Genomic DNA, 25,644 nt, shown 5'->3' on the forward strand with positions numbered 1-25,644 from the left:
TTACATATAGAGTTATGGTGAACTCAAACATTAATGTGTTTTTTAAGTATTTATTATAGATGTTTTATACATAGAAGTAGTGCACTTAATTAATAAATTAATGTTATTGTGTTTTATGTAATGAATCCCGTATTCAGCTGTTGAATTCATTTACTTTGACTCAACATGATATAGAAAAACCTTTTACATTAAATGTGACTCCATACATTTGCATAATATAATTAGATTGAAAATGTAAATGAAAATAAAATACAAAGTAAAATATATTACAAGTCTATAATCAGAATTATATACACAAGCTGCTCTATGACTTTGAAACAATAGATCATGATGACATCAGTTATGTTCTTCCATAAGCCCAGTGGTGCATAAATAGCTTAGGGAGAAGCAGATGAACACTCACTTCTGGCCATCAAATTAACCTCCATCCAAGTTTTGTGGAAATCAGTATTTTATGTAGTCCTGCTGACAAACGAAACAACAAATAACCTAATGTGAAAACATAACATCCTTGACAGAGGTAAAGAAGCACGGTATCTAGTGTGATATAACTACCATATTTATTTTGTATATACTATACTGAGGGCATATGTTCAGTGACTGATCTCACAAGTAAATTTGGAAAAAGATGCTGTTACTGACTGTCCTGTGTTTACTAGATGGGTTTCTGTATCTGAGAGTTTGCCCTTCCAGAGTTACAGTAAGGCAGAAGTCGTTATCCAAGTTCCACATTTAACATGTGCAATATAAAAATAAAGAAGCTGTTGCTTGTGTATTATGTCTGTATGTTCTGTTCTATTATTTTTTTAGTAAACCTAAATTGCTGTTATCTGGAGTGAGCTCTGTGTGTTCCTATTTTAATGAGTTAAGTCTGAAATGATTAAGACCAACAATCTGTGCCAAAAGCACAGAATATAAACTGACACATAGAAGGACTTTTGTTTTTGTTTGTTTGGGTTTGGTTTTGGAGTCTGCATTTAATGGTCATTTGAACTTTTATTACTGCGGACTACAGTAGCTGGAGGCTTCATTCATGCGTCAGTGGCTGAAAATGAAATACTCTGCTTCCCATCTGTCCCTGAAGTCTCTTTGTATTAGCTTGTTCAAAGACCTATTTAGTTGCTGAGATGTCAGGCGCTGTCTCGTTTACTGCTTGTTCCAACTGCAAGTCCAATTAACTTGTAAATGGAGACATATTGAGACATTGAGCTTGATTGTGAAAACTGTATCTGGAGGAAGGCACACTGACCAGCAAAGCCTTGCTCAAATATTGGTTTAATGTCATTGTCTTTTCCTGTTGGCTGCACTCTGACTTGCAATTGTGATGAAGACAGATGAGTGTCCTGACATAAATTGGTGTGAAACTATATGTGAGTCAGTCTAAGGAAGAGGTACAGAGGAAGAGAATGAGAGGAGTGAACAAGTTAAGCCCTGATCAAAGGAATAGTTGAGTAAATAAGCAATGCAGGTCAACATGGCCTTGATAGGGAAATATCCCATGCACACAAAACTCAATGGTCAGCAGCAGCAACACCCAAAATGAGAGGGGAAAAAAAAAGAAAAACAAAACAAAAAAAGAACAGTGGCATTTACAAACGCACATACAAAAAAAAAAAGAAGTAGGCAATGTGGCTTCACAGCAAACCATACAAAATCACAGCAGCTCTCTCATCAGACCACGCTTAATGACGGAAAAGGGACGCACAGTTACGATACCGTTTATTTATACAAGCAACTGTGCTGTCGCAAAAATCACAGCTATACACCTAGGCATAGCAAAAAAAAATGTTCAGCTGCCGCACCACACCTTCAACAGCCTACGGACTATTCATGCGGTAAACCGCGTTTGGACGAGCCCCCAAATATGTTACGGCTTCCTCCGATACTTAAATAGCACGGCCCAAAATAGGAAGCAACACACAAAGAAATGCCACTCACAAAGTCCGCAAGAATGCCAAATTTATTATTACTCTCAGAGAGAGGGAAACAAAAACCAGGAGCAAAGAAAAGAGGGACAGGAGACCCCGGCAAAAAGAAACCAAACGTGGGATGATGCGGGACCAGCCACACAATGGGCCGTCGCTCCCGCACTTTTCCCCTGAACTGCCTAAATGATCGCTAAACCTAAAACAAAAGGCGAACAACAAAACTGCCGGTGATCTCCAGCCCTGAAAGCAGAATAACAAAGACAATCAACCCTCAGCACCCAAGGCGCACGGGGGGGGGGAAAGGACTTCGTAACCTGGCTCGAACCATCAGGCCAGGAGGAAACAGGAGGAGAAGAGCCTCCGCCGGTGTGCTGCTGCTCGTGTGTCATTCCCCCCTGTGTCGCTGTACTCTGGCCCTTATAACACCTCCGCCCACTCCAGAGCCCCGATTCCGCTCAGGTGTGCTCAGCTAACAGGGGAGGAGCGCTACCTGCAAGAGAAAGAAACACAGGGAAAGAGAGAGAGAAACGCACGCCCGCCCCACGTAACAATGACATATCCTACATTGAAAAGCTCTAGAGAGATAGCGAGAAGGAGAGAGAGAGAGATGGCATGGAGGTAGTTAAGGGACTAAACAAGCAACACATTGCCACTGTGGCCCTGTCAGCTTGTGTTATAGCCAATGAGGAAGTGGGACGAATGGCCTGTGGCTTTCAGAGTGCTGCTCAGGCTCTCTGAAAATCAGGCAGCCTTTCAACCACTTCTTCCCATTCTCAGTGAAATTGAGGGCAAGAAGTTACCGCTGCTAAAGTGCATGACCAACATGAGAATGGAAAAGTTTGGGGTCATCAGAATCAGAATAGACTTTATTGGCCAAGTATGTGAACACATACAAGGAATTTGACTCCAGTTTTTCCTTCTCTTACAATGTACATAGATGTAAACATGAACATAAACATAACATTACAAACATTCAACTAAAAGAACAGTAACTTAAAGAATGGTATAAAAAATTGAATAAGTAAGTAAAGTGTAAAGTGTTCAGAGGTCCGTTTTTTCTCTATTATAGATATTTCAGTATATATACACATTATATTATTTACTGTGTGGATTTATATTGCAATTTAGTCTGTAAATGTTAAGTTTGTGAGTCGATGATTTTTGAGTCATACATGTAATGTTTTTTCATGAAAACCCACTGTAATTAATCCATTGAGTCTGCCAAAATGAATGGAAAATATAGTGAAGACACCGATAAGGTTACTATTAATGATGAAATAATGATTTTGTCGTTTTTGTGAAAGAACCCCTAATTTTGAGTAATTACAATCTTGCAGATCTCTGGCTTTCTACCTGTCATTATTTCAGATCATCTGAAATTTCACTAAGATGCCTCCTGAAGCACCTCCCACTGGTTTTATTGGCTTGATGGAAACATCTTATGTACTATACGGTCAAGCTGCTGCCAACACAGCTCAATAGGGTTGAGATCTGCTAAATGCGCTGAGCACTCCACTATAAAAGGAATATCAGCTGATTGCTTCTTCCCCTTGTTAGTTCTTGCATAGTTTGGTGCTATGTTTTGTATCAATATCATGTTGAAGGATGGATGAAGTTGGCTCCAATTAGGACCCACTTGTGGCCTGGTATTGCAAATGGAGTGCTAGCCTTCCTCATTCAAGTACCCTTTAACCTTTTACAAATCTTCCAGTTGACCAGCACCAAAGCACCCCCACACCCATATTTCCTCCACCATGCTTGACAGCTGGCATCATCACTTTAACAACATAATTCCATTTGTCTCACAAATGTTTTTCTATAGGATCCAAGGAACACCTCAAACCTAGATCTGTCTGTCCATAATACTTTGTATTCAGCCTGTGTTTGTTTGCCCATCATAGTCTTTTCGTTTTATTGGCAAGTCTCAGATATGGCTTTTTCTGTACTACTCTGACTAGTAGACCAGCATCCTGGAGTCGCTTTCTCTCTGTTGACATTGAGACTGGTGTTTTGGGGCTCCTATTTAATGAAGCTGCCAGTTACGGACCCGTGAGGCATCTGTTTCCCAAACTAGAGAATCTGATGTACTTCTTCCTCAGTTGTGCAACGGAGCCTTCCACTACTCTTTCTATTCTAGCACTAACCACTGTGCCATAGTGCTGCCCCAAACTTCACCCATTTGGTGCAAATGAACCTTAGTGTGGTGGCCCTTTTGGTTCAGTCTGTTTGCATTTAGAGGAGGCTATACTTGGAAAACAGATCCTGGTGCTGTTTGTGGTGTGAAAGTCTGATGGACCATCAGACAGATATGTTATTTTAGGAGGAATTCAAAAAATAAACTATCCATCGTGTGATGCTTAACCTTTCAAAAAGTAATCTTCAAAATGATCTTGATTTGTGTTGTTTAAAAAGTGAGTGACACCATAGCAATTGCACAGTCAGTCTACCTGTAAACAGTAGAAGATGCCTCTATTGTCCCTTGTCTACATGTTTGTCACTGTCAGGTCGGGGTTTAAAGGGGAATACTATGGAGATCGGAGGTCGACCCAAATGCAGTTACTCAAGGAACAAGGATATTGGGGAAACAAAAGCGAGCTTTATTTAAAGCTGAATACAAAAACCAAGGGAGCCAAGTACAAAAAATACAGTCAAAAGGGGACAAAAGACAAAGTAGCAAAAAAAAAAAAAACAGCAAGACAAAGTAACAGCAAAAAACAGTTCAACAAAGTGCAAAGAAAAAGGCAAAGTACAAATAAAACATGGAAAACTCAGAACCAAAACATATCACGAGGGGACTGGAAACAGACAGGAACCTGAGCAGGAGCAGGCATAGACAGAGGCATGAACAGACGCAGACAGATACAATGATCTGACAAGGAGTGCAGGGAAGACACACGCTGTGTCCCAATTCAGGGGCAGCATCCTTCAAGGACCCATCCTTCGCCGCCAGCAAAGGCAGGGTCCTTCAGAGAGACCTGCAGGCAGCGTCAGCCTGTTGTGAAATGGGACAGTCTACCCTTTCGGAGCATTTCCTGGTGCGCCCCTACCCATATGTCACTATTTCTGCAGCCCAGGTCTGCGAAAGTGACAAGAAGAGTAAAGTCTGACTGTCAGATCTGTTTGAGCTGCAGGAATTCCTGATTTCCTTTTAATCCTCCTCGTTCTGCAGGAAGAGGAAGCGGCTCTGGTTTATCTCCGGCTGAGAGGACCGTGGAGAGGTAAACCTGTTATTGAACCCACAGTAATGTTATCAATATTATCATTATTAGCAAGCTAACATTTTGGGGTCATTAACATACCGAAACATCATGTTAATGCTGACATATAAACTGCTGATCGCCACATATGGTTTAATTTTGATTTTAAAGGCATTGTATTTAAAATGTTTGGTAGATAGTTTTGTTTGTTGTAATTTATTATTATTATTATTATTATTATTATTATTATTATTATTATTATTATTATGAAATTATAATTCTTGCTTCTTTCTTAAAACATTCTTAATGACATGGCAGCCATCATTCGAGTCAGAACTGCAGACCCAGTTGATGGACGATGTGGTGGACAGAGGAAACTAGACCCCCAAACACCCTGAGTACCGACCCAGATGATGTCCCACTGACACCATCCAGCCCAGCAGCTCTACAGGGACTCCTGCTCAGCCTGTTACTGTCCATCATCTGTAACTGTTTTAATATTGTTTTTGATAATAATTGTTGTTGTTAATAGTTAATAATAATAATCATCTGTAAATAGTTATTTATGCTGATATTTTGTAAATAGTTGTAAATGTTAAGACCTTAATAATAAAAGAAAACATTCAATCCCTTGTTGTCCCTGAAAAGTAGCACTTGATGCCGTTTGCTGTTATAAATTGTACTTAAGTTGTAAATACTGAATGGAATAGACAATGTGTAACAATAGAACAATATTTTATTTCATGGATTATATAAAATGAACAATTATGACCAAATAATTTAAAAAGAACTCAAATTAACTAAATAACAGCTATAATGTAAGGATTGTCCTGTGGAGCAGAGAAGAGCCTCTACATCCTCTCTGCAGCCTCATGTCCTTCATCCTCTTCCTCGAAGCAAGAGAAAAAGTAAACACAAGATCACATTAACACAGGGATGCAAAGATTTACAAAAAGTGACATCAGGGGCCCGTTGCACAAAAGTAGGATTAAGACATCCAGGATAAGTGACTGAGTTGAGCTCAATGAATCCAAAACAAGAGCGTCCAGGCTTAATTGTTTGCACAAAGACCAAGCCAGGATGAGCAGACACGGATTCATCAAGCCAGGTGAAACCAATCCTGGATAAGTGCGCGCTCACGGCTCCCTCAAATAGACCCCCCCACCGATCACAGATTCACTGATTCACCATGGCAAGTAGAGCGGCTTACTTTTCCCCGCCGGAGGCAGAAATAATTAAAAAGAAAGGCAACACCGCCACAGTGATAAAGCAAAGAGAAAAAGCGTGGCAAAGTATTGCTGACCGCCTGAATGCGTAAGCAGTGCAGAATTACACACTCACCGCTCCGCTGAAACATCACAATTACAATCCAATAGTTAATTCACATCTCCAAAAACACAGTTCTACTCTGATTATGAATCAGTTGAATTTTTAATTGAAATGGACTGAAGATATGAGTGAAACTGTGTAAATGTAACTCCATCAGACTGTATAACTCTTTGAAGTAGATGAGCTAATAATAATAATAATAACAATAATAATAATAATAATAACCACCTCCGGTGCCAAATACAACTGGCAGATATAGATATGCAGTACAAGAAGAAAAAGATGGAAAACCTTGCACTGGAGTCCGAAATAAAAAAGAGGACAATTAGAAAATTGGACCTTGAAATAAAAAAACTTGAGCGGGAGGTGAGTTATGCCTTCAGTGCACACTGTATGCTGACTGTAACACAAATGTATTAATCATTATTCTCCTTTCCACCCACAGCTCCAAGAAGATGACACATCTTAAATAAAAAAATAAAAGGTCAATCATCTTAAAGTCAAGTGAGCCAATAGCCTATATGAAGACCCAAAATGGTGTGTTCCTTTCTGCTCTGACAATGGCGAGTGAGGGACCAATATGTGTTAAATTATTTTAGTTAATATTAGGGCCGGGACTTTAACGCGTTAATTACGATTAATTAATTACTAGGGCTGTCAAACGATTAATTTTTTTAATCGCGGTTAATCGCATTTTGCCCATAGTTAACTCGCGATTAATTTTGCACATTTTTTTCTGTTCTAAATGTACCTTGATGTATTTTTGAATGTTCTTAATACTTTTAACAACATAAGAAAGGGCAAATATGCTTGCATTATGAAATTTTTTTTTCAACACTTCAAATCATGCAGGAAAATAAAAGGCCTTTTTTGTTGTCTGCTTTTGGCGGGGGGGGGGGGCTCTCTGCATCTGCCGTGTGTTTGGCTTGCAACTGATATTTGAGACTCAATGTACTTCGATGGTAACTCATTTCATGTCGATAGTACATGCAGATAACTTTTGTCCTATCGACCGAACCATATGGGTGTTTTGAAAGTAGTTTGCCGTTCATACCATAAATGACCAAATAATATCCGGGTTTCAATTAACCACAGGGTCCCTTTAAACGCCGGTGCAGATGTATATTTTGGTAAATAACCGCCGGTTCCAAATAAATTTCGGGTCTAATTTTTTTATTTTTTAAAAATTAAGGAAGAAGACCTGTCCACTGACACTGCACGTTTTTCTTCTTCGCCTTTTTCACGCAGTGTGCTGCTTTCTGTCAGTCAGTATCACACTGATGATCACCATGGCTCCGGTGCAGCAAAACAATAAAAAGTACCACTTGAAATTCAAACTTTCTGTCGTAAAATATGCAGAGGAAAACTCGGGAGAAGCAGCCGCTAGATGTTTCTCTGTCGACAAGAAGAGAGTGAGAGAAACGGAGCTTGAGCGTCTGTCTGAGGAGGACATCAACAGGGCCAGGCTGCCTGCATGCGGGGATGAGTTATCAGCAAACGCGCACGCCACGAGAGAGTGTCCCGCAAAATGATCAGGGTGATGGAGAAACAAATGTCCGCCACCGTGAGTGACAGCAGAGATGAGGAGTTTGCAGCGAGTGCTGGTTGGCTGAATCGTTTCCTCCGCAGCAACAACTTCACTTGCAGAAGGATGCCAGAGAATTCACAGAGAAGCTGGAGAAGTTTGTGACATTTTCATCCAGGATTATTGTGAGGAAGGAATTAAACGCCTGTCCCAAATTGCCTTTTGGTCTGTTAAGTGATTGAAACAACTAACCCCCCCGGCTATTATTTGGTATTTTACGGTAAGTCCTTTTTCAATTTCCTCACTTTTCAGTCCACCGTGTTTTTCCCGAACCGCCAACCCTGCTGCTTCTTCTTCTGATTCCCTTTCTGCCACCCTCTGGATCAAGACTACAGGTGCCACTGACGGCCGTAAATCTTTCAATGCGTGTTTTGTTTTTTGTTTTTTTATACCGAGCGTTAATCGCGCGTTAGAAAAATTAACGGCGTTAAGAGGATGTTGCGTTAACGCGTTATTAACGCGTTAACTTTGACAGCCCTAATATATATATATATATATATATATATATATATATATATATATATATGTATATTATATATGTATATGTATATATGTATATATATATATATATATGTATATATATATATATATATATATTATAGATATATGTATCTATGTATATATGTATATATATATCTATATGTATATCATATATATACATGTATATATGTATATATATATGTGTTATATATATATATATATATATATATATATATATATATATATGTATATATATATATATAGATATATGTATATATGTTATATATTATAGTGTATATATATATATATATATAATTATATATATATATGTATATATATAGTATATATATATATATATATATGTCATATGTATATAATAATATATGTATATGTATATTATATATATGATTATATATATAATATATATATATATATATATCTATTATAGATATATATATATGTATATATAGATATATGTATATAGATATAGATATATAGATACACATGTATATGATATACACTAACAGCCAAAAGTTTAACTCATTTAATGTTTTTATATATATATATATATATATATATATATATATATATATATATATATGACACACATGTATATGATATACACTAACAGTCAAAGGTTTAACTCATTTAATGTTTTTTTCTATATTTTCATGACTATTTACATTGCAGATTCTCACTTAAGGCATCAAAACTATGAATGAACACATATGAAATTGTATAGTCAACAAAAAATTGTGAAATAACTCAAAACACGTTTTATATTTTAGATTCCTCAAAGTAGCCACCCTTTGCTTTGTTGACAGCACACCAAACCCTTTTCCTTCTCTCAGTGAGCTTCATGATGTAGTCACCTGAAATGGTTTTCACTTCACAGGTGAGCCTTGTCAGGGTTCATTTGTGGAATTTCTTGCCTTCTTAATGGGGTTGGACCATCAGTTGTGTCGTGCAGAAGTCAGGTTGGTACACAGCTGACAGCCCTATTTGACAACTGTTAGAATTCATATTATGGCAAGAACCAATCTGCTAAGTAAAGAGAAATGACAGTCCATCATTACTTTTAGAACTGTGTAAGAAGTCCAGTCGCAAAAACCATCAAGCGCAACGACAAAACTGGCTCACATGAGGACCACCCCAGGAAAGAAAGACCAAGAGTCACCTCTGCTGCTGAGGATAAATTCATCCGAGTCACCAGCCTCAGAAATCACAAGTTAACAGCACCTCAGATCAGAGCCCAGATGAATGCCACTCAGAGTTCTAGTAGCAGATATCTCTACATCAACTGTTCAGAGGAGACTGTGCTAATCAGGCCTTTATGGTCAAATAGCTGCTAAAAAACCACTACTAATGGAAAGCGACAAACAGAAGAGATTTGTTTGGGCCAAGAAACACAAGGAATGGACATTAGACCAGTGGAAATCTGAGCCTTGGTCTGATGAGTCCAAATTTGAGATCTTTGGTTCCACCATCCGTGTCTTTCTGCGACGCAGAAAAAGGTGAACGGATGGTCTCCAAATGCATAGTTCCCACTGTGAAGCGTGGAGGAGGGGGTGTGATGGTGTGGGGCTGCTTTGCTGGTGACACTGTTGGGGATTTATTCAAAATTGAAGGCACACTGAACCAGCATGGCTACCACAGCATCCTGCAGCGACATGCCATCCCATCTGGTTTGCGTTTAGTTGGACCATCATTTATTTTTCAACAGGACAATGACCCCAAAATACATCTCCAGGCTGTGTAAGGACTATTTGACCAAGAAGGAGAGTGATGAAGTGCTGCGCCAGATCACCTGGCCTCCACAGGCACCTGACCTAAACCCAGTCAAGATGGTTTGGGATGAGATGGACCGCAGAATGAAGGCAAAAGGGCCAACAAATGCTCAGCATCTCTGGGAACTCCTTCAAGACTGTTGGAAAACCATTTCAGGTGACTACCTCATGAAGCTCATTGAGAGAATGCCAAGAGTGTGCAAAGCAGTAATCAAAGCAAAGGGTGGCTATTTAAAGAATCTGAATTATAAAACACATTTTAAGTTATTTCACCCTTTTTTTTTTACTACATAATTCCATATGTGTTTATTCATAGTTGTGATGCCTTCAGTGAGAATCTACAATGTAAATACTCATGAAAATAAAGAAAAAACATTAAATGGGAAAGTCTGTCCAAACTTGTTGGTAGTGTTTATATATTTTATATATAATCGCGATGTACATTAAAATGCTTTAATGTGTTTTGACTCAATATTAATGGTAAACCTTTTAAATACTCATTTTATAATTAAGTACTTATTATGGATAGTCCACAACCGGCGTTGATGTATGACGTTTCAACTGTGCGACAGCAGTGACGTAATTAACGGCGCCTGAGTAGTGTCCTAAAGTGCTTTTTTCTATCTGCCAATGAGCTCCCTATTATATAGTCCACTATGTCGACCCCTAATGTAGTGACTAGGGAGTAGGGAATGAGTGGGTGATTTCGGACACAGTCAATGATATGCCATATAATTGCTCTAAGAGGATCAGTGTCCTGTCACAATAGAGAACATTGGTTCCGGGACAGGACATGCCGGAAGTTGGACTCATAGTTGTGCAAGGTATGGGGGCTACGTTCTTTTTATGTCAGACAACTGGAACATGTTGTTTTGCTGCTGACACCGAATTTAATCTGCACACTGTGCAGTCTGTTGTCACTTTGGCTGATGATAGCATCTGGTTTACTGTGGAGATGGCTGAAAACTTTCACCTAAGCAAAATTTTAAAATGATGTGATGCTGCAAGTATTCAGATTACCACACTGAAAATACTACACTACAAGAAAAAGTCCTCAATTCAAAACACGCTTAAGTAAAAGCATGTCAATATTATTAACTGAGTGAATTTAATGTATGAAAAGTAAAAAAAAAAGTAATTGTGTTTGACACCTTCTTTTAAAAGCTCAGTTGCTAAGTTGCTTTTATGAAAAAGTGAAAATTTCACCTTAAAATTGGAACATATCTACCAAACTACCTGCCTAATAAGTTCTGGGTTGAATTTAAACTACTTGAATAAGTTTAGAGATTATTATCATCATTAAATGTCTTCCGCAGAAAGAATGTGAATTAATTTCATCCAGTCAGATCTTATATAGGCAAGATTGCTGTTTGGGCAAAGCAGACAACTGTCCCTGACCCTATACCTTGGCAGCTCCTCAATGTGACCTTAGTTGCTTCCATAGCATTGGTTACATCAGAACTAGAGCACATTTCAATCACTCTTCTCCCAACTGGCTTTGGTAAGTTTGAGTTACCAACTGGTTCCTCTAGTGGTAGCGCTCTACTACTTTTGATCTGATTGGTTGAATCTAGGCCACGATAGTAGTGGAACATATGGTTCATGCAGTCACCCTCCTAGTATCTTTTTGAAAGTGCTTGCCCTTTTCCAAGCTGTTTCTAGTGGCCTCTTTTTTTAGATGGATTTTTGAAACAAACAATTTTTTCAGGTTACCCTGAAGACAGTAGTGGGGCTTTTCCATTGGAACTTTTGGTCAGCCTCAAAACGTGCTGTGCTGATTTGCTTTTCCATTACAGTTAGAGTGGAATTAAAGTGCATCCGCCTCCAAGCAGGCTGTGGTGACGTCTTGCTATCATCCCATTCCAGTGCCATCCACTGAACATTTCACTGTTTCATCATGTCTGCTTTCATCAGTTTTGGAATTCATGTAACTGATGGTGAAAACCCAAAATGTCCTGATTTTGCTGCTTCTTTTTTTTTTTTAAGTAAGGGAGACATTAATTGTGCAGTATTTATGGGAAATTACACATGTTTAATTCCTAATTACTTTGTTCTGCTCCTTTGGCTACCATTCAAGACAAGGTCTTCATTACTTAAAGACACATCTCAAGCAGATAGCCCCTTTTGTATAGGACAACCAATCCCAAACCACGTCACGCTGAGCCAGCACATGTGCATGAAAAAGCACAAGTTCTGCATAAAGCAATAAATAGGGTAATTTAGAGTTTTGAAAATGTATTAATACTGTATGCACTACAAAAGCAAAGTATACGCTTTAGGGCAACATCTGCATTATTAGCTAAAGGCATCATCTAAGTAGAGGGGCCCACGGTAGCATCTTTTAACTTTATTTTTCAACACACATTGTAGTTGCATGGTGCAATTTACTGAATACAAGTGTTCTTAATCAAGTTACTTTCCAGAAAATAACATAATTCTGGGCAATTCTCCCAAATCCATGTTTTCTCAACATGAAAAGCCCATTATGTATGTGCAACTTTGGTCCACGTTTTGTTATTTTTGTTCTTGTTTCCCTCTACCTCATCTGCCCTCTTCACCAGTTAGCCTGACTAAATCACTGTGGCAATGCTTGAGTGCATGGCAGCTCTGTGGGTTTTAGCTCTGGGCCTTGGTACCAATTCTGACCAGACTCATCGACTGGTGTGTGTGCACAGTCACATGCACGCTTGGATGCACTGTGCTGTATTCACTGACAGGACTTTGTGCATCTGGATGTTCAGCCAGGTGGAAACATTCAGACCGGGCAAGGTCAGGAGGTTGTCTGTACAAATCCCAGCAGGAGAAACCTGTAATTTTAAGATGAATCCCTCAGAGTAAAATCGGCCAAGCACTGGAAGCACAACTGTGGGCTCAGAAGAAATTGGTGCATTGGGTATATCCTGGAGACGAGCAGCCACAATAGTGTTTATCATGTCCTTTTTTGGGCCTCTGGTCATGGCAGCCTACTGAGAACAAAATTAGCTTTAGCCAGTAGTGCCAACCCAGCCCTGCTGTCTGGCTATTGCTGTTCTTTGTGAAAAAAGACCTGTGTGGCTCTGTTCCAGCAGAGAGCTGTTAGGAAATGGCCTGCTGACACAACTGCACAGGGGTTATCACCACCCTCCATGAGCTGTATCAATTATGTCTAGCCCTTTATTTTAAAGGCTTGGTCAATCCACCATACTCACCATATTATGTATTGGTAAACGGTATACAAACTTTTTGTCAAAGTGCAGTCATTCAAGTCACAGGATACTGTTGGGAGCTTCGGGGGACAGAGACTGAATATTCTGCATCACTTGCAGAGTCGTCCCACTCTCATTAGCCTTTGGATGAATGTAAACAACCGTAACAACTGCGGGGACTCCCAGGACAATTGGGTTAGTCCATTTTGTTACAAAGAGACTGACCATTTATTAGGGTGATAGAGGGTAAGGGAATGCAAGATAGGGATTACTATTTTATTCTTCCCAAACTCCAACCCTCCTTCTTCACTTCCTCCCTTTCCTATGAAGCTCACGGAAACTTTGTTCTGACCACAATCGTGGTATTATGGATAAAGGACAATCATGCTAACTTTTGATGGAACACCAATCACAGCAAAAACTGACAGCTGTTCTTACTTATCAAAAGACAATATTGACAGTGATTAAACAACTTAATTGACTCACTTAATCATTGCATGCAGTGCTGTAACCACAGATTCAAGCATAAAAGGAGGACAACACAACAGAGAAGCACCTAGCAGCTGGTCGCTGCAGGCGCCCACCTTCAAATATTAAACTTTTTGAGTTTGTGGTGGTCCCACTGGGACTGTGCAGAGTTTTGCTGTGCAGCTGCTCTTAAAAGATGACTTTTTACCCTTAAATTTCAACAATATTATTATTTTTTTTCTTTTTAGTACAGAGTTTGATTTTTGTGTAGTAGGCAAATGTGAGCAGATGGTAAACATACATTTTATAGTACAAGTTCCTGCCTAGCTTGGCCTACTTTTCTTTCTGAATTAGGCATTAGTCAGACTTGAGTCCTGCAGACACACAATAACAGATGTATCATTCTTAATAAAAAGTTATTATGGTACAGATGATTTGCTGGGTTCTTAATTACATGCCATACATATCAGTCCCTCAGGTATGTATGAAAGTGAAAGTATTTTGCCTCTGGTTTAATTTACCCTGTGAGGAAAAAAAAAACTTAGGTCTTAGGTATATATTTGCTGAGCTATACAGTGCTATTGATTTCAACTGTGAACTTGTTGGTTTGTTTCTGCTGCAGCTATAGCGAAGCCCCTTAGTCAGGAGCACCAACTGATCCTTCACTGCAAAATGAAAAATATATCAGGAGAGAGCAGTGACAAAATATGTGGCAAAAGCCCAACCCTGTCAGGACAGTACATTTTCCATGGATAAGCTATGAAACTGATTTAGATTAGAACAGATTTTTTTTGCAAAACAGAGACACTCTGCTCCCACTTGACTGACTACCTAACATGACTTTTTAAGGTATTTTAAAGAATTCGGCCTTGATAAGTGGATTAAAATTGATTCAGTTCCAAATAAAAGGCTATCAAACCCCATCCCTGGTTGACAGCCATTTATTTTACCTTTTTCAGGGGTTCAGTGAGCTTTACAATAATATCTTTGTCATGAGTACATTACCACTTTCCTCCCTTCTTTCTATGAAGCATGACAAGAGTCAGCTTGGTAGACGTATTAAGTGCAGTTTACTGTTATCAATTTGAAAAGGTTCAGATATTTTAAGCTTACCTCATGCTTGTCTGTCTTTTGATGCATCCAATGTGTTGGATGGATGTGACTAGTCACTGTAGGTCAGATATTTAAAGGTGCTGTCCTGCAGTCAAAGAGAATACGCTTTACTGCCCAAGTATGTTTGCAACATACAACAAGAACAGAACAAATACGTAGAAAAATGGTAGATAGATAGATAGATAGATAGATAGATAGATAGATAGATCCCAAGGACATTTCCCAATTATACTGTATATATACATATATTTTGACAGGACCTTTGACAGGACTATTTTAGATACTTCAACTGCTATTTTTTTCCCTTATTGCATGTCTGTTATCTTGCCTTTCTTTTCTTTCCCTCTTATGTAACCTTGTTCTCATTTATCTTAGGCACACAAAAGTGTTATATAAAGATGAAAGAAAAATAAATTATCATGCGCTGTTATTTCATTATGATTTGATCAGCAGACATGCAGTAGATGCCTCCTTAGGTGGCATTATAGCTGTCCACAGAATGAACCTTATCTTCACAAGGTTGTGTAGTACCTCGGCACTCTCCGTTACCCCGCTCACTGTGTCTGACCACCACACTATCAATTTCTCTCTCCCCTTAAAATTCACCACCCCCTTCACCCCTACACCTCACATGGACACCACCTGCCACATTCTGAAATCCCTCTCTCCCTCTGCGCTCTCCTCTACTGTTCTTTCCCGACTACCATCCACAGACCATTTCACTCTAATGTCTGCTGAGGAAGCCTTCTCCACTCTGCTATCCTCACTCTCCTACTCTCTCCCCCTCCCCCCCAGCTGTCTGAATCTCTGAGAACCAATAGATTGGTGCTACGAGCAGCAGAGAGAAAATGAAGAAAATCACACCATCCTGATGACCTTGCTCTCTACCACCACCACCTCCTCTCTGACTTCACCTGCCAAATCTGCCTTCTACCTGTCAAAATCAAGTCCTCTGCCTCCAACCCCAGGAAGCTATTATCCTTATTAGCTTGTCTTCTCTCCTCACCCCTCCCCCTCCTTCCTCCCTCACTGCTGATGAATTTGCAACTTACTTTAGAGAGAAAGTAAAAGACATCAGCTCCTCATTTACTTCAATGCCCATCCTGAAAGCACCTCCTCCAACCCTCACCTCTGATGGCCTTACATGCTTCAGCCCGCTCTCCTCTGAAGATGTTCTCAAACTAGTGACATCTAACCGTGCCACCACCTATTCTATCTATCTATCTATCTATCTATCTATCTATCTATCTATCTATCTATCTATCTATCTATCTATCTATCTATCTATCTATCCATCTAATCAGTCAGGCTTCAGGACTAGTCACTCCACTGAGATGGCCCTCCTCACAGTGACTGAGTTGCTTGGTGCCGCCAGAGCCTCGTCCCGCTCGTCAGTCCTCATTCTCCTCGACTTATCCTCCGCATTTGACACAGTCAACCACCAAATCCTCCTCTCCACTCTGGCTGAACTTGGCATTGCTGACTCTAACCTGGTTCACATAATACCTGAAAAAACTGCACCTTTCGGGTCACATGGAATGGCTCCTTGCCCAAACCCTGCTTTCTGGAGACCGGTGTCCCTCAAGGCTCAGTATGAGAGCCGCTTCTGTTTGCAATATACAGTCTATCACTAGGCTCTGCAAATCACATCACATGGATTCTCTTACCACTGTTATGCTGATGACACCCAACTGTTCCTCTCTTTTCCCCCATCTCTCCTCCAGCACCCACGTTGCAACACACCTGGGAATGTTTGGCAGACATCTCCGCTTGGACAGCTGCGCATCACTTCAAACTCAACCTTAGTAAAACTGAACTCTCTTCATCTCAGGGGGAAGACTGCCCTCGCATGTACCTCTCAATCACTATCGAGGATGTCACAGTATCGCCTTCATTGACGCACTTAGCTCATCAACATCAGCTGGCCGGCTCGTACCCCCATTGCTGAGAGCAAGCAAAGCCCACTCAGCAAAGTTGCGACTGCTCTCTGTTTTGGCACCTAAGTGGTGGAACAAACTCCCGACCAATGTCAGGACAGCCGAATCACTTTCCATTTCCCGCAAAAGACTCAAGACTCCTCTGTTAAGACTTCATATCGACCCCGCATACCATGACTCCCTCCCAACCCACCCACTTGTATGTTCGTATCAATAGCACTTCAATCATAGCACTAAATGCATCTTAATAAATAGCAGTTACAATCCTCAGATGAGAGCTTGACAGTTGTTTATTTGTTTTTACTCTATTGACGGTGATATGTTGTGGTTTCTCTCTTGTGACAAATGTACTTATTGTAACTCCTAATTTCCACTGGATACATATCTGCTGCATTACATCTCCGCCACGCCAGCGGAGCTGATAGGTTTCACTTTAGTTTATGTGTTAATTTCCACCAGGTCCGCTGCACTGCGTATCTGCTCCGTCCCAGCTCCAGCAGTCCGGAGCCCTCTGGAACAGATACACAGGACTTCTATATCTGGCGGATGCCGGGGCACGACGCAGCAATTCAGCTGAATTTAGCACTGAGCAGACAGGAAGTCAAGCTCCAAAATAACAATATAACATCCGGTTCCTTTTGAAAAAAAAAACATTCCGACACTCGTGTTGACACCAGCACACAAATCTCAAAAAAGAGACAAACACTAGCTCTTCCTCTAATCCTTCGGTCGGGAACACTCCATGTTGTTGTTTTCATAACACATACCTATAACTGCGGTTGCGAGTGATCGCGGGAACTCCTCGGCCTTGCAACGCCAGCTGTCAACCTTACTGTGCCGTGGCGGACTGACAACGCAACCGGTGGGGGTTGCCGGACGGCAGACGGCGGAGTAAAACCAGATCAGAGCCGTAACGCAGCGGACACGTATCCAATAGAAATTCAGGGTAAGTCGCTTTGGACAAAAGCGTATGCTAAATGCCCTAAATGTAAATGTAAATTTAACACACAGTGGTGACTACATTGTCCTGTGTCGATCAGGTATAGTTTTACCATTAAGGCAAAGGTAGGAAATTGCCTTGGGCCCCCAAACCTGCAGGGGCCCCCAATCAGCTGCCCCCTCCCCAACCAGCAGGGGCCCAGAGCCTCCGGATGGTAGCCCCTCACCATTGTCTTTGTAAATTATAATTGTGTACTTCTAAAAGAAAATAAAGAAAATTATTATCGTATTATCTGCCAGGTCCTGGGTAAGATCGCGCCTGCCCACACACAGACACACACACAAGCTAGCAAGAAGAGCCAGATTTCCAACACCACCAGAACAGCCGTAGACGGTCATTTTGACCGCTAGATTTTAAACTCTATAATATCTCATGTAAATACCCCACTGCGTGATGAATGCATTTATTGTGTCATGATATTTTTTAAAACGAAATAACACCAAAATGTACATTTTAACAAGTTTAATTATACATTTATCAACATTCATATTATCGCACATAGTAAACTGTAATTATTGCATATAGATTTTAATAGAGAAAACTCAGAACACGAAAATTAACTTATTTGATTATGAAACATTTTATTTTAACATTCAATAATTGTTTCGTTTCGTTTTCTTTTCGGCTTTAATGATGGCAGTGGCTGCCACACAAGGTGTCAACTGCACATCAGGAGCAATTCTGGGGTTCAGAATCTTACTCAAGGATGCTTTGACATGTGGCTCAGTTCCACCCCAGGGGAGCCGGGGATTCGAACCAGCAACCTTCAGATCACTAGTCCACCAGCTCTACCCACTGAGCCACAGCTGCCCCTCACTTAATAATACATAATAAAATAAATAGTAATAATCGAAAAAGCTGGAAAGGAGCTGATCTAAAACATCTGTACGAAATCACTGAAGCACCTGTTTGACACTCCTTCACACAAATCTTCAATTAGCAATCAGTCTGCAGGCCTCAAAAGGTGCAGTGTATGTGTTGTTCTTTGCCAACATGGATGGAAGAGGTCTAAGTCAGATGACAGTGAGAGTAAAGTAGAGGGATCCGAGGAAGAGCATTCCAAGTGTGAGACGGAGGTATAGTTGGAAGGGCTCAGGTTTCCGATGAAATTCAGGCAACTGTTATTGATCACGTTATCAATCATGGCCTGTCACTTAGAGAGGCTGTTCTAAACAGAAACACTGTCGCATCCATTGTCAGAATTTTCGACAGGAAAACAGGTAATGTTGCTGTACAGTATATACAGAAATATCTTCAGTGATATGTAATTGTTACCTCATTCCCATTACATGTATTCTTCATAGAATCCAAAGGCTACCATTCTCTGGTGGTAGAGGGAGAATTTTTAGTGCTGAGCAGGAGGCAGCCGTTGTGAATGTGGTTGTGGCAAACAATGCCTTAAGGCTGCACAAAATCAGGGCAGCAGTGATCGTGATCAAGGCATGTTTAGGAACATCAACAATGTGACGTGACCACCATTGACCGCATCCTAAGAAGGAACCATATGGCCATGAAGCAGCTCTATACAGTTCCATTTCAAAGGAACTCTGACGTTGTGAAGGAGGCCAGATGCCAATATGTGGAGGTAGGAAACATTACTACAGTATGCTGTAATGCTTTTTCGTACCATGCAGTTAGAGTCAACTGGGGTCACATTTCATTGTCATTTTGCCTTTTTTTACTTAGAGAATAAGGGAGTTTGAAGCTGAAGGGGCACATCATGTCTTCATTTATGTTGATGAATCTCTGTAAAGTGAGGAGACGTGGAAGGAATCTCACTGGGTACAGGGCCACTATCACAGTTCCAGGATAGAGGAGTGCCAACATAACCATGTGTGTTGCAATTTCCAATGATGGTGTCCTAAGCCATATCCCCGCTATTGGCCCATACAACACCAAGCGCCTCATAACATTCCTGAATGCGCTTCATGACAGGCTGATCCCACCTGAGGAGAGAGGGCTGTTGAGGCCTGGCATGCCACTCTTCGTCATTATCTTGGACAATGTGGCATTGCACCACTCTCGCCTTGTCAATGAGTGGTTTGCAGTACACCCTCGAATGATGATGCAGTTCCTTCCAGCCTATTCCCCATTTTTGAATCCCATAGAGGAGTTCTTCAGCACTTGGAGGTGTAAGGTTTATGATCATGTCCCTATGAGCAGATGCCCTTGCTGAATGCAATGACTGTTGCTGCCCAAGAAATAGGTGTAGAGGAATGTCAAGGTTGGATGAGGCATGCAAGAAGATTTTTCCCTTGGTGCATTGCAAGAGAGGATATTGAATGTGATGTGGATGAGGCCATGTTGCGCCATCGTCAAGACAGAAGAGACTGAGTATCTATAGTGGTTATTTCTTATACTCTACAGTAACAGATTTTTATACTTTATTGTAATATATATATTTTTTTTCTTAATTTCTTATACTCTAATAGATTTTATTTTGGTTTATTTTTTTTGATGTGCTATTATAATCCCAAATTGGGAAATTCACATTACACACAGGTGCGCACACACAAACACACACATGCAGTGTAGAGGAGATGAGCGAAGGGGCAGCCACACATGCTAGCAGTGAGCAGTGTTAGGGGCCGGTGCCTTGCTCAGGGGCACCTCGGCAATGCCCAGGATGTGAACCAGCACTCTCCAACTGCCGGTCCACATCATTCTTTTTTGGTCCGGGTGGGACTTGAACCGGCGACCTTCAAGTCCCCAAGCCAAGTCCCTACGGACTGAGCTATTGCCGCCCCCATGTTTACATGTTTTTTGTGTAATATTTACAGTATTTCAATTTTCAGTCACAGTTTGAAAAAAGAAATAAATGGAATCAATACAATTTGCATCAAAGCATTTCTGATTCTGGATCCAATTTTTTACAAGAGGACAAATTTGACAACAAATGGCACTGGCATTAAAGCTACATACAGTAATAGGCTACAATGACAAGCTGTGGTGCACTGATTCGCACTGAGTGCTGTATTTTGTATTTTGTTGTCCACTGTGTAATGGTTGATTGGAAGAGCTCATACACTTGTTTTCAAGTTGTGTTGTGCTTTTGTTGCATTTTTAAAAATATTTTGGCATGATTAGAGCCTTTTGCAAACAAAATGTGTCATTTTGACCATGAGTGCCACTGTTTTGGCCTGTGTGTTAACTGTTTTGAAAATGTGGAGTTTGAGTTGACTGCTGCATCAAAGCAATCAAGAAAAACTGTAATTAGTTGTTTTAAGACAAAAAGTCCTTGCTTTTTTTGTTTACAGAATACATTTAAATCAAAGTTATCAACTAAGAGTCATAGGCTCAATGAGACACACACTGTTCCAGTAGGTGACTACTGGAAGTCCCAAGAAATAAACTATGTCCTGCTGTTTCAGAGGGAATAGATAGAACTTTGGACCAGATCAAATTTTTCATTAAAAAAAATAAAAATAATAATAATAATAATAATCAACCTACGTACATATACATAAATACACCTCTGCTCCTTCTCTCACTGTAATGTGAAGTGACATCCCCACTTCCATATGTTCCTGTGTCACAGCTGTGACTGTACAGATCGAGCCCACTGAGAAATCAGTCACGCAAGCTCTGGGCTGTGTGTCGGAAAATGGCACTGCCAACGCTGACTCACAAATAGACTGTTTCATCATTTGAATTGTCTTTTTATGTCTCTGGCTTGCTTTCAATCAGATCACAATAACGGAGACTGTGCTGTTCCTGGTCCAGTACACATCCAAAGAATTTGACCGGTCAGAGAAGACAGTGGCCACAGGGGACTGCTGTTATCTTAACCCGCTGGTGCGCAGGACCTTCCGCTTCCTCGGTAAGTCTCAGACAGAACCGTCCATCCACCTTTCTAAATGCTATGTGGTGCATTCTCCCCCATAATTTATATTAGACAGCTTTCTTTCTAAAGTCCAGTGTGTGAGAAAATTGGCCCCTCTAAATTGGCTGAAGGGGAGATGCCATCCCCGTAATGGACTTGCAGTATTTCTGGTATATTGACCGTATGCACTTCAGCAAAAAGGAAGTGCTCTCAGGTATTTATTAAATATATATATTTTTTTACTTCCTGTGTAGTCTGGAAGTGGGAATGTGTATGTAGATTGACAGTGGCCTTTTATGCATTCCAATATTTGTCTGATCCTGTTGGACACCTAGCAGGTTCAGATTTATAAAGGCTATAACCCATCATATACATTTTCAAGTATCAAAATTAGCATTGTTAAACCTGACCTGATTTGGTAAGCTAAGAATTTCCTAAGTTGTCATGAAAGAGACTAACCTGTCTGTGTTTGGATCAGGTGTGGCTTCGCCATACAACCTGCACAACAGAAAAGACCTGTGCTCAGTGGACTGGGCCTCCACTCCCCCTCAGAAAATTATAACATTTACATTTCTTTATTATTTTTCACTTTATTTAATGTATTCTTGATGTATTGCTTTACTTCAACCTGAAACACAATGGGACTTAAGCAAGAACTACACGAACAAATAATGTCATTTCTTCTTAAATGGCATGTACGAAGGATTTTAGAGAACCTGACAATTCATCAGTTCTCTTATTTCATGTTTTCTCACAGGACTGACGCAAAATGGTCTTTTTCTCTTGACCGCATTTTAATCATGGACTGTTTTGCTTTGACAAGATGTTTTTGTTATCCAACTTCATGTCAGACCACATCTGTTGTTGTTCAGCTCTGTAGTGTCAGAGTTGACAGCTGTAGTATATTCAAATTTTGTCAGGTCCCCTAAATCACCACTGACACTGCTGTAGAAGGAAGCCTAACAAACAAACACAGAGGTTGAAGATAAGCATCTACAAAGGTTCTTGTGTGAGGTCGTCGTATGCCAGTTTACACCTGAATGTCCTTGAAAGTGTTTAGTATAATTAATTTCTAATAATTTAATTTATCTAGCTACACACTGATCTATCCATTTGTTACGACCCAGCTCGATATGGTAAAAGGAAGCAACATAAAACCAGATGTAATTGGTAATTTAGAGTTATTTATTCAACAGAAGCGGGATCATCAAAAAAAAAACACAACCAATAAGTGAAGGACAGAGGGCCTGCGAGTATGGAGGACCAAACCTGACATAAGTATAAATAAATAAATAAATGCATAAATGCATAAATAAATAAATAAATAAATGCATAAATAAATGTATAAATAAATAAATGCATAAATAAATACATGCATAAATAAATGAATAAATAAATAAATGCTGAAATTAATGTATAAATAAATAGATAAAAGTATAAATAAAAGAATAAATGCTTTTTATTTATTTATACATTTCTGTTCACCTACATTTATTTATTTCTGTATTTCTGTTCACCTACATTTATTTATTTCTGTATTTCTGTTCACCTACATATATTTATTTCTGTATTTCTGTGTCCATATGTAAATGAGGAGGTAGGAGGTCCTAACCTCAGTCAAGAGCATGATTGGTCAAATCGGAGAGCCAGACAAAAGCAAACGATTCCTGATCTCAAGCCTCCCTCTCTGTAACGTTGTAAACAGCTCCAGTTAACTTAATGGCCTCGACCAGTGTGACAGGTGAACTGGCGTTCATTTTAACTTGCGAGGGTCCCAGATGTGCTGGTGGTGTGGTTTGAGAATCCTGTCTGGAGAGCCATGTCCGCTAACCATCAAAAACATTCTGCCCATCGCTCCAAATCATGTATACGTGTATTCGTTTTGACGTGGCTTGAACACTTCTATCCACACGGAGCAGCCAGGGCTGCGACTTGCAAACCACTGCTAGACGAGCGCTACAGAGCACAAATCGTCCAAAAGTGCATGTTGTCGGTCTCATATGTTTGTCGTGAATCTCTGTACTCTTAAACAACTCATGTGTGGAACAGTATCAAGCATTTGTTCACGTCGAGCGGCTTGAGAGCGGCGTGGACACCGCTGTTAGCAGTTAGCTGCTAGTTAGCTTTTAGCTGCTCGCTGTAGCGCTAAGAGCGTAGTGTCCAGGTTAACTGTTGACACGTTACCACGGAGAGTGAGATACGTGTCTGGGCTTTCCTATGAACCATTGTCGCTACTGGTGTTTGTATCACAGGTTGATCTGGACGTCTCACAATTTGCCACAGCTGATTGACCTCAGCTGAGCTCGGGCTGGATGTCAACGTACTCTGCAGACTGTTTGACCAGCAGGCTGTATGACAGTGTACAGTTTTCACACCGACTTAGCTTCAGCTTAATAACGATGTATGCGGCTCGGAACGATGGCTTTAAGCGACCATTTGAACAGTGCGGAATGAAAAATACCCGATGGTAACCGGTGTCACAAGGTAGCCTGGACGCTGCGCTACAGCGAGCACCTAACAGCTAACATAAGAGCTAAAAGGGGTCTCCACTCCGCTTTCGAGCCGCTCGGCGTGAACAAATGCCTCAGCCTGTTCCACCCATGAGTTATTTGAGAGTACAGACATTCACGACAAAGATATGAGACCGACAACATGCACTTTTGGACGATTTGTGCTCTGTAGCGCTCGTCTAGATACACATATACATGACTTGGCGCGATGAGCAGAATGTTTTTCCTGGTTAGCGGACATGGCTGAGGACCCCTCTCTCTCCAGACGGGATTCTCAAACCACACCACCAGCACACCTGGGACCCTTGCAAGTTAAAATGAACGCCAGTCAAATTCATAACTAAACCAGAGCTACATGAACAAATGTCAACAACTGCAGCTAACAGTTAGCTGAGCAGGCTTGCTGGTAGCCAGCAACATTCCTGTACAGTGTACAGGAATCAGCGCTGCTAGTAAGGCAGAGGTAGTAGACCCTCACCGAGCACACTCCTGTAAACAATCATGCTCTTGACTGAGGTTAGGACCTCCTACCTCCTCATTTACATACACAGACACGGACACAGAAATACAGAAATAAATATATGTAGGTGAACAGAAATACAGAAATAAATAAATGTAGGTGAACAGAAATACAGAAATACACGAAATAAATAAATGTAGGTGAACAGAAATACAGAAATACACAAAATAAATAAATGTAGGTGTACAGAAATATAGAAATAAATAAATGTAGGTGAACAGAAATGTATAAATAAATAAAAAGCATTTATTCTTTTATTTATTTATTTATACATTTATTTCAGCATTTATTTATCTATTTATGTATTTATTTATGCATTTATTTATGTATTTATTTATGCATCTATGCATTTATGCATTTATTTATTTATACTTATGTCAGGTTTGGTCCTCCATATGCGAGTGCTGTAAAATCAAAGAAACAAATATAACCAAAAGAGGACTCGTAAAACTGAGCTATTGTTTTAAAACAAATTGAAAATAAAACCTCTGTCTACTTCCTGGTTACTCCTCTTAGCACCCCTCTTACTAGAGGGTCGAACAAAGAAAACTACACGTGTGTGTGATCAGTACTCTAATGTGGCTAAACCTGGCCCAGTCCACAGACAATTAACAAGTGTCTCAATCATAGGGAATTCAAATGTCTGTAAAATTTCGGGAGACACAGTGGTGTGCTGCTCAATAGAAATCACAGCCTCCCGATTGCCATGCTGGCCAGAAATTTATAGCCACTTCCGTAAATTGCTCGTCCGGATTGGTGCGTCGTTCCAGGTGCCGGTCCAC

The 25,644-nt window shown here is 40.2% G+C and overlaps 1 protein-coding gene across 4 annotated transcripts in view; it reads left to right on the forward strand.

The window, feature by feature from the left end:
• The window catches only part of LOC115570251 (phospholipid phosphatase-related protein type 5-like), a 304,040-nt gene that overhangs the window by 36,054 nt on the left and 242,342 nt on the right, over positions 1-25,644 (forward strand). For all 4 annotated transcript variants that reach the window (XM_030398710.1, XM_030398711.1, XM_030398713.1 and 1 more), the window contains exon 2: positions 21,697-21,829. In XM_030398710.1, coding sequence (XP_030254570.1) covers positions 21,697-21,829 — 133 coding nt within the window. The remainder of the gene's footprint in view (positions 1-21,696; positions 21,830-25,644) is intronic.

The sequence above is a fragment of the Sparus aurata genome, chromosome 19 (genome assembly GCF_900880675.1).
Source record: "Sparus aurata chromosome 19, fSpaAur1.1, whole genome shotgun sequence".
NCBI classification, from domain to species: Eukaryota; Metazoa; Chordata; class Actinopteri; order Spariformes; family Sparidae; genus Sparus; species Sparus aurata.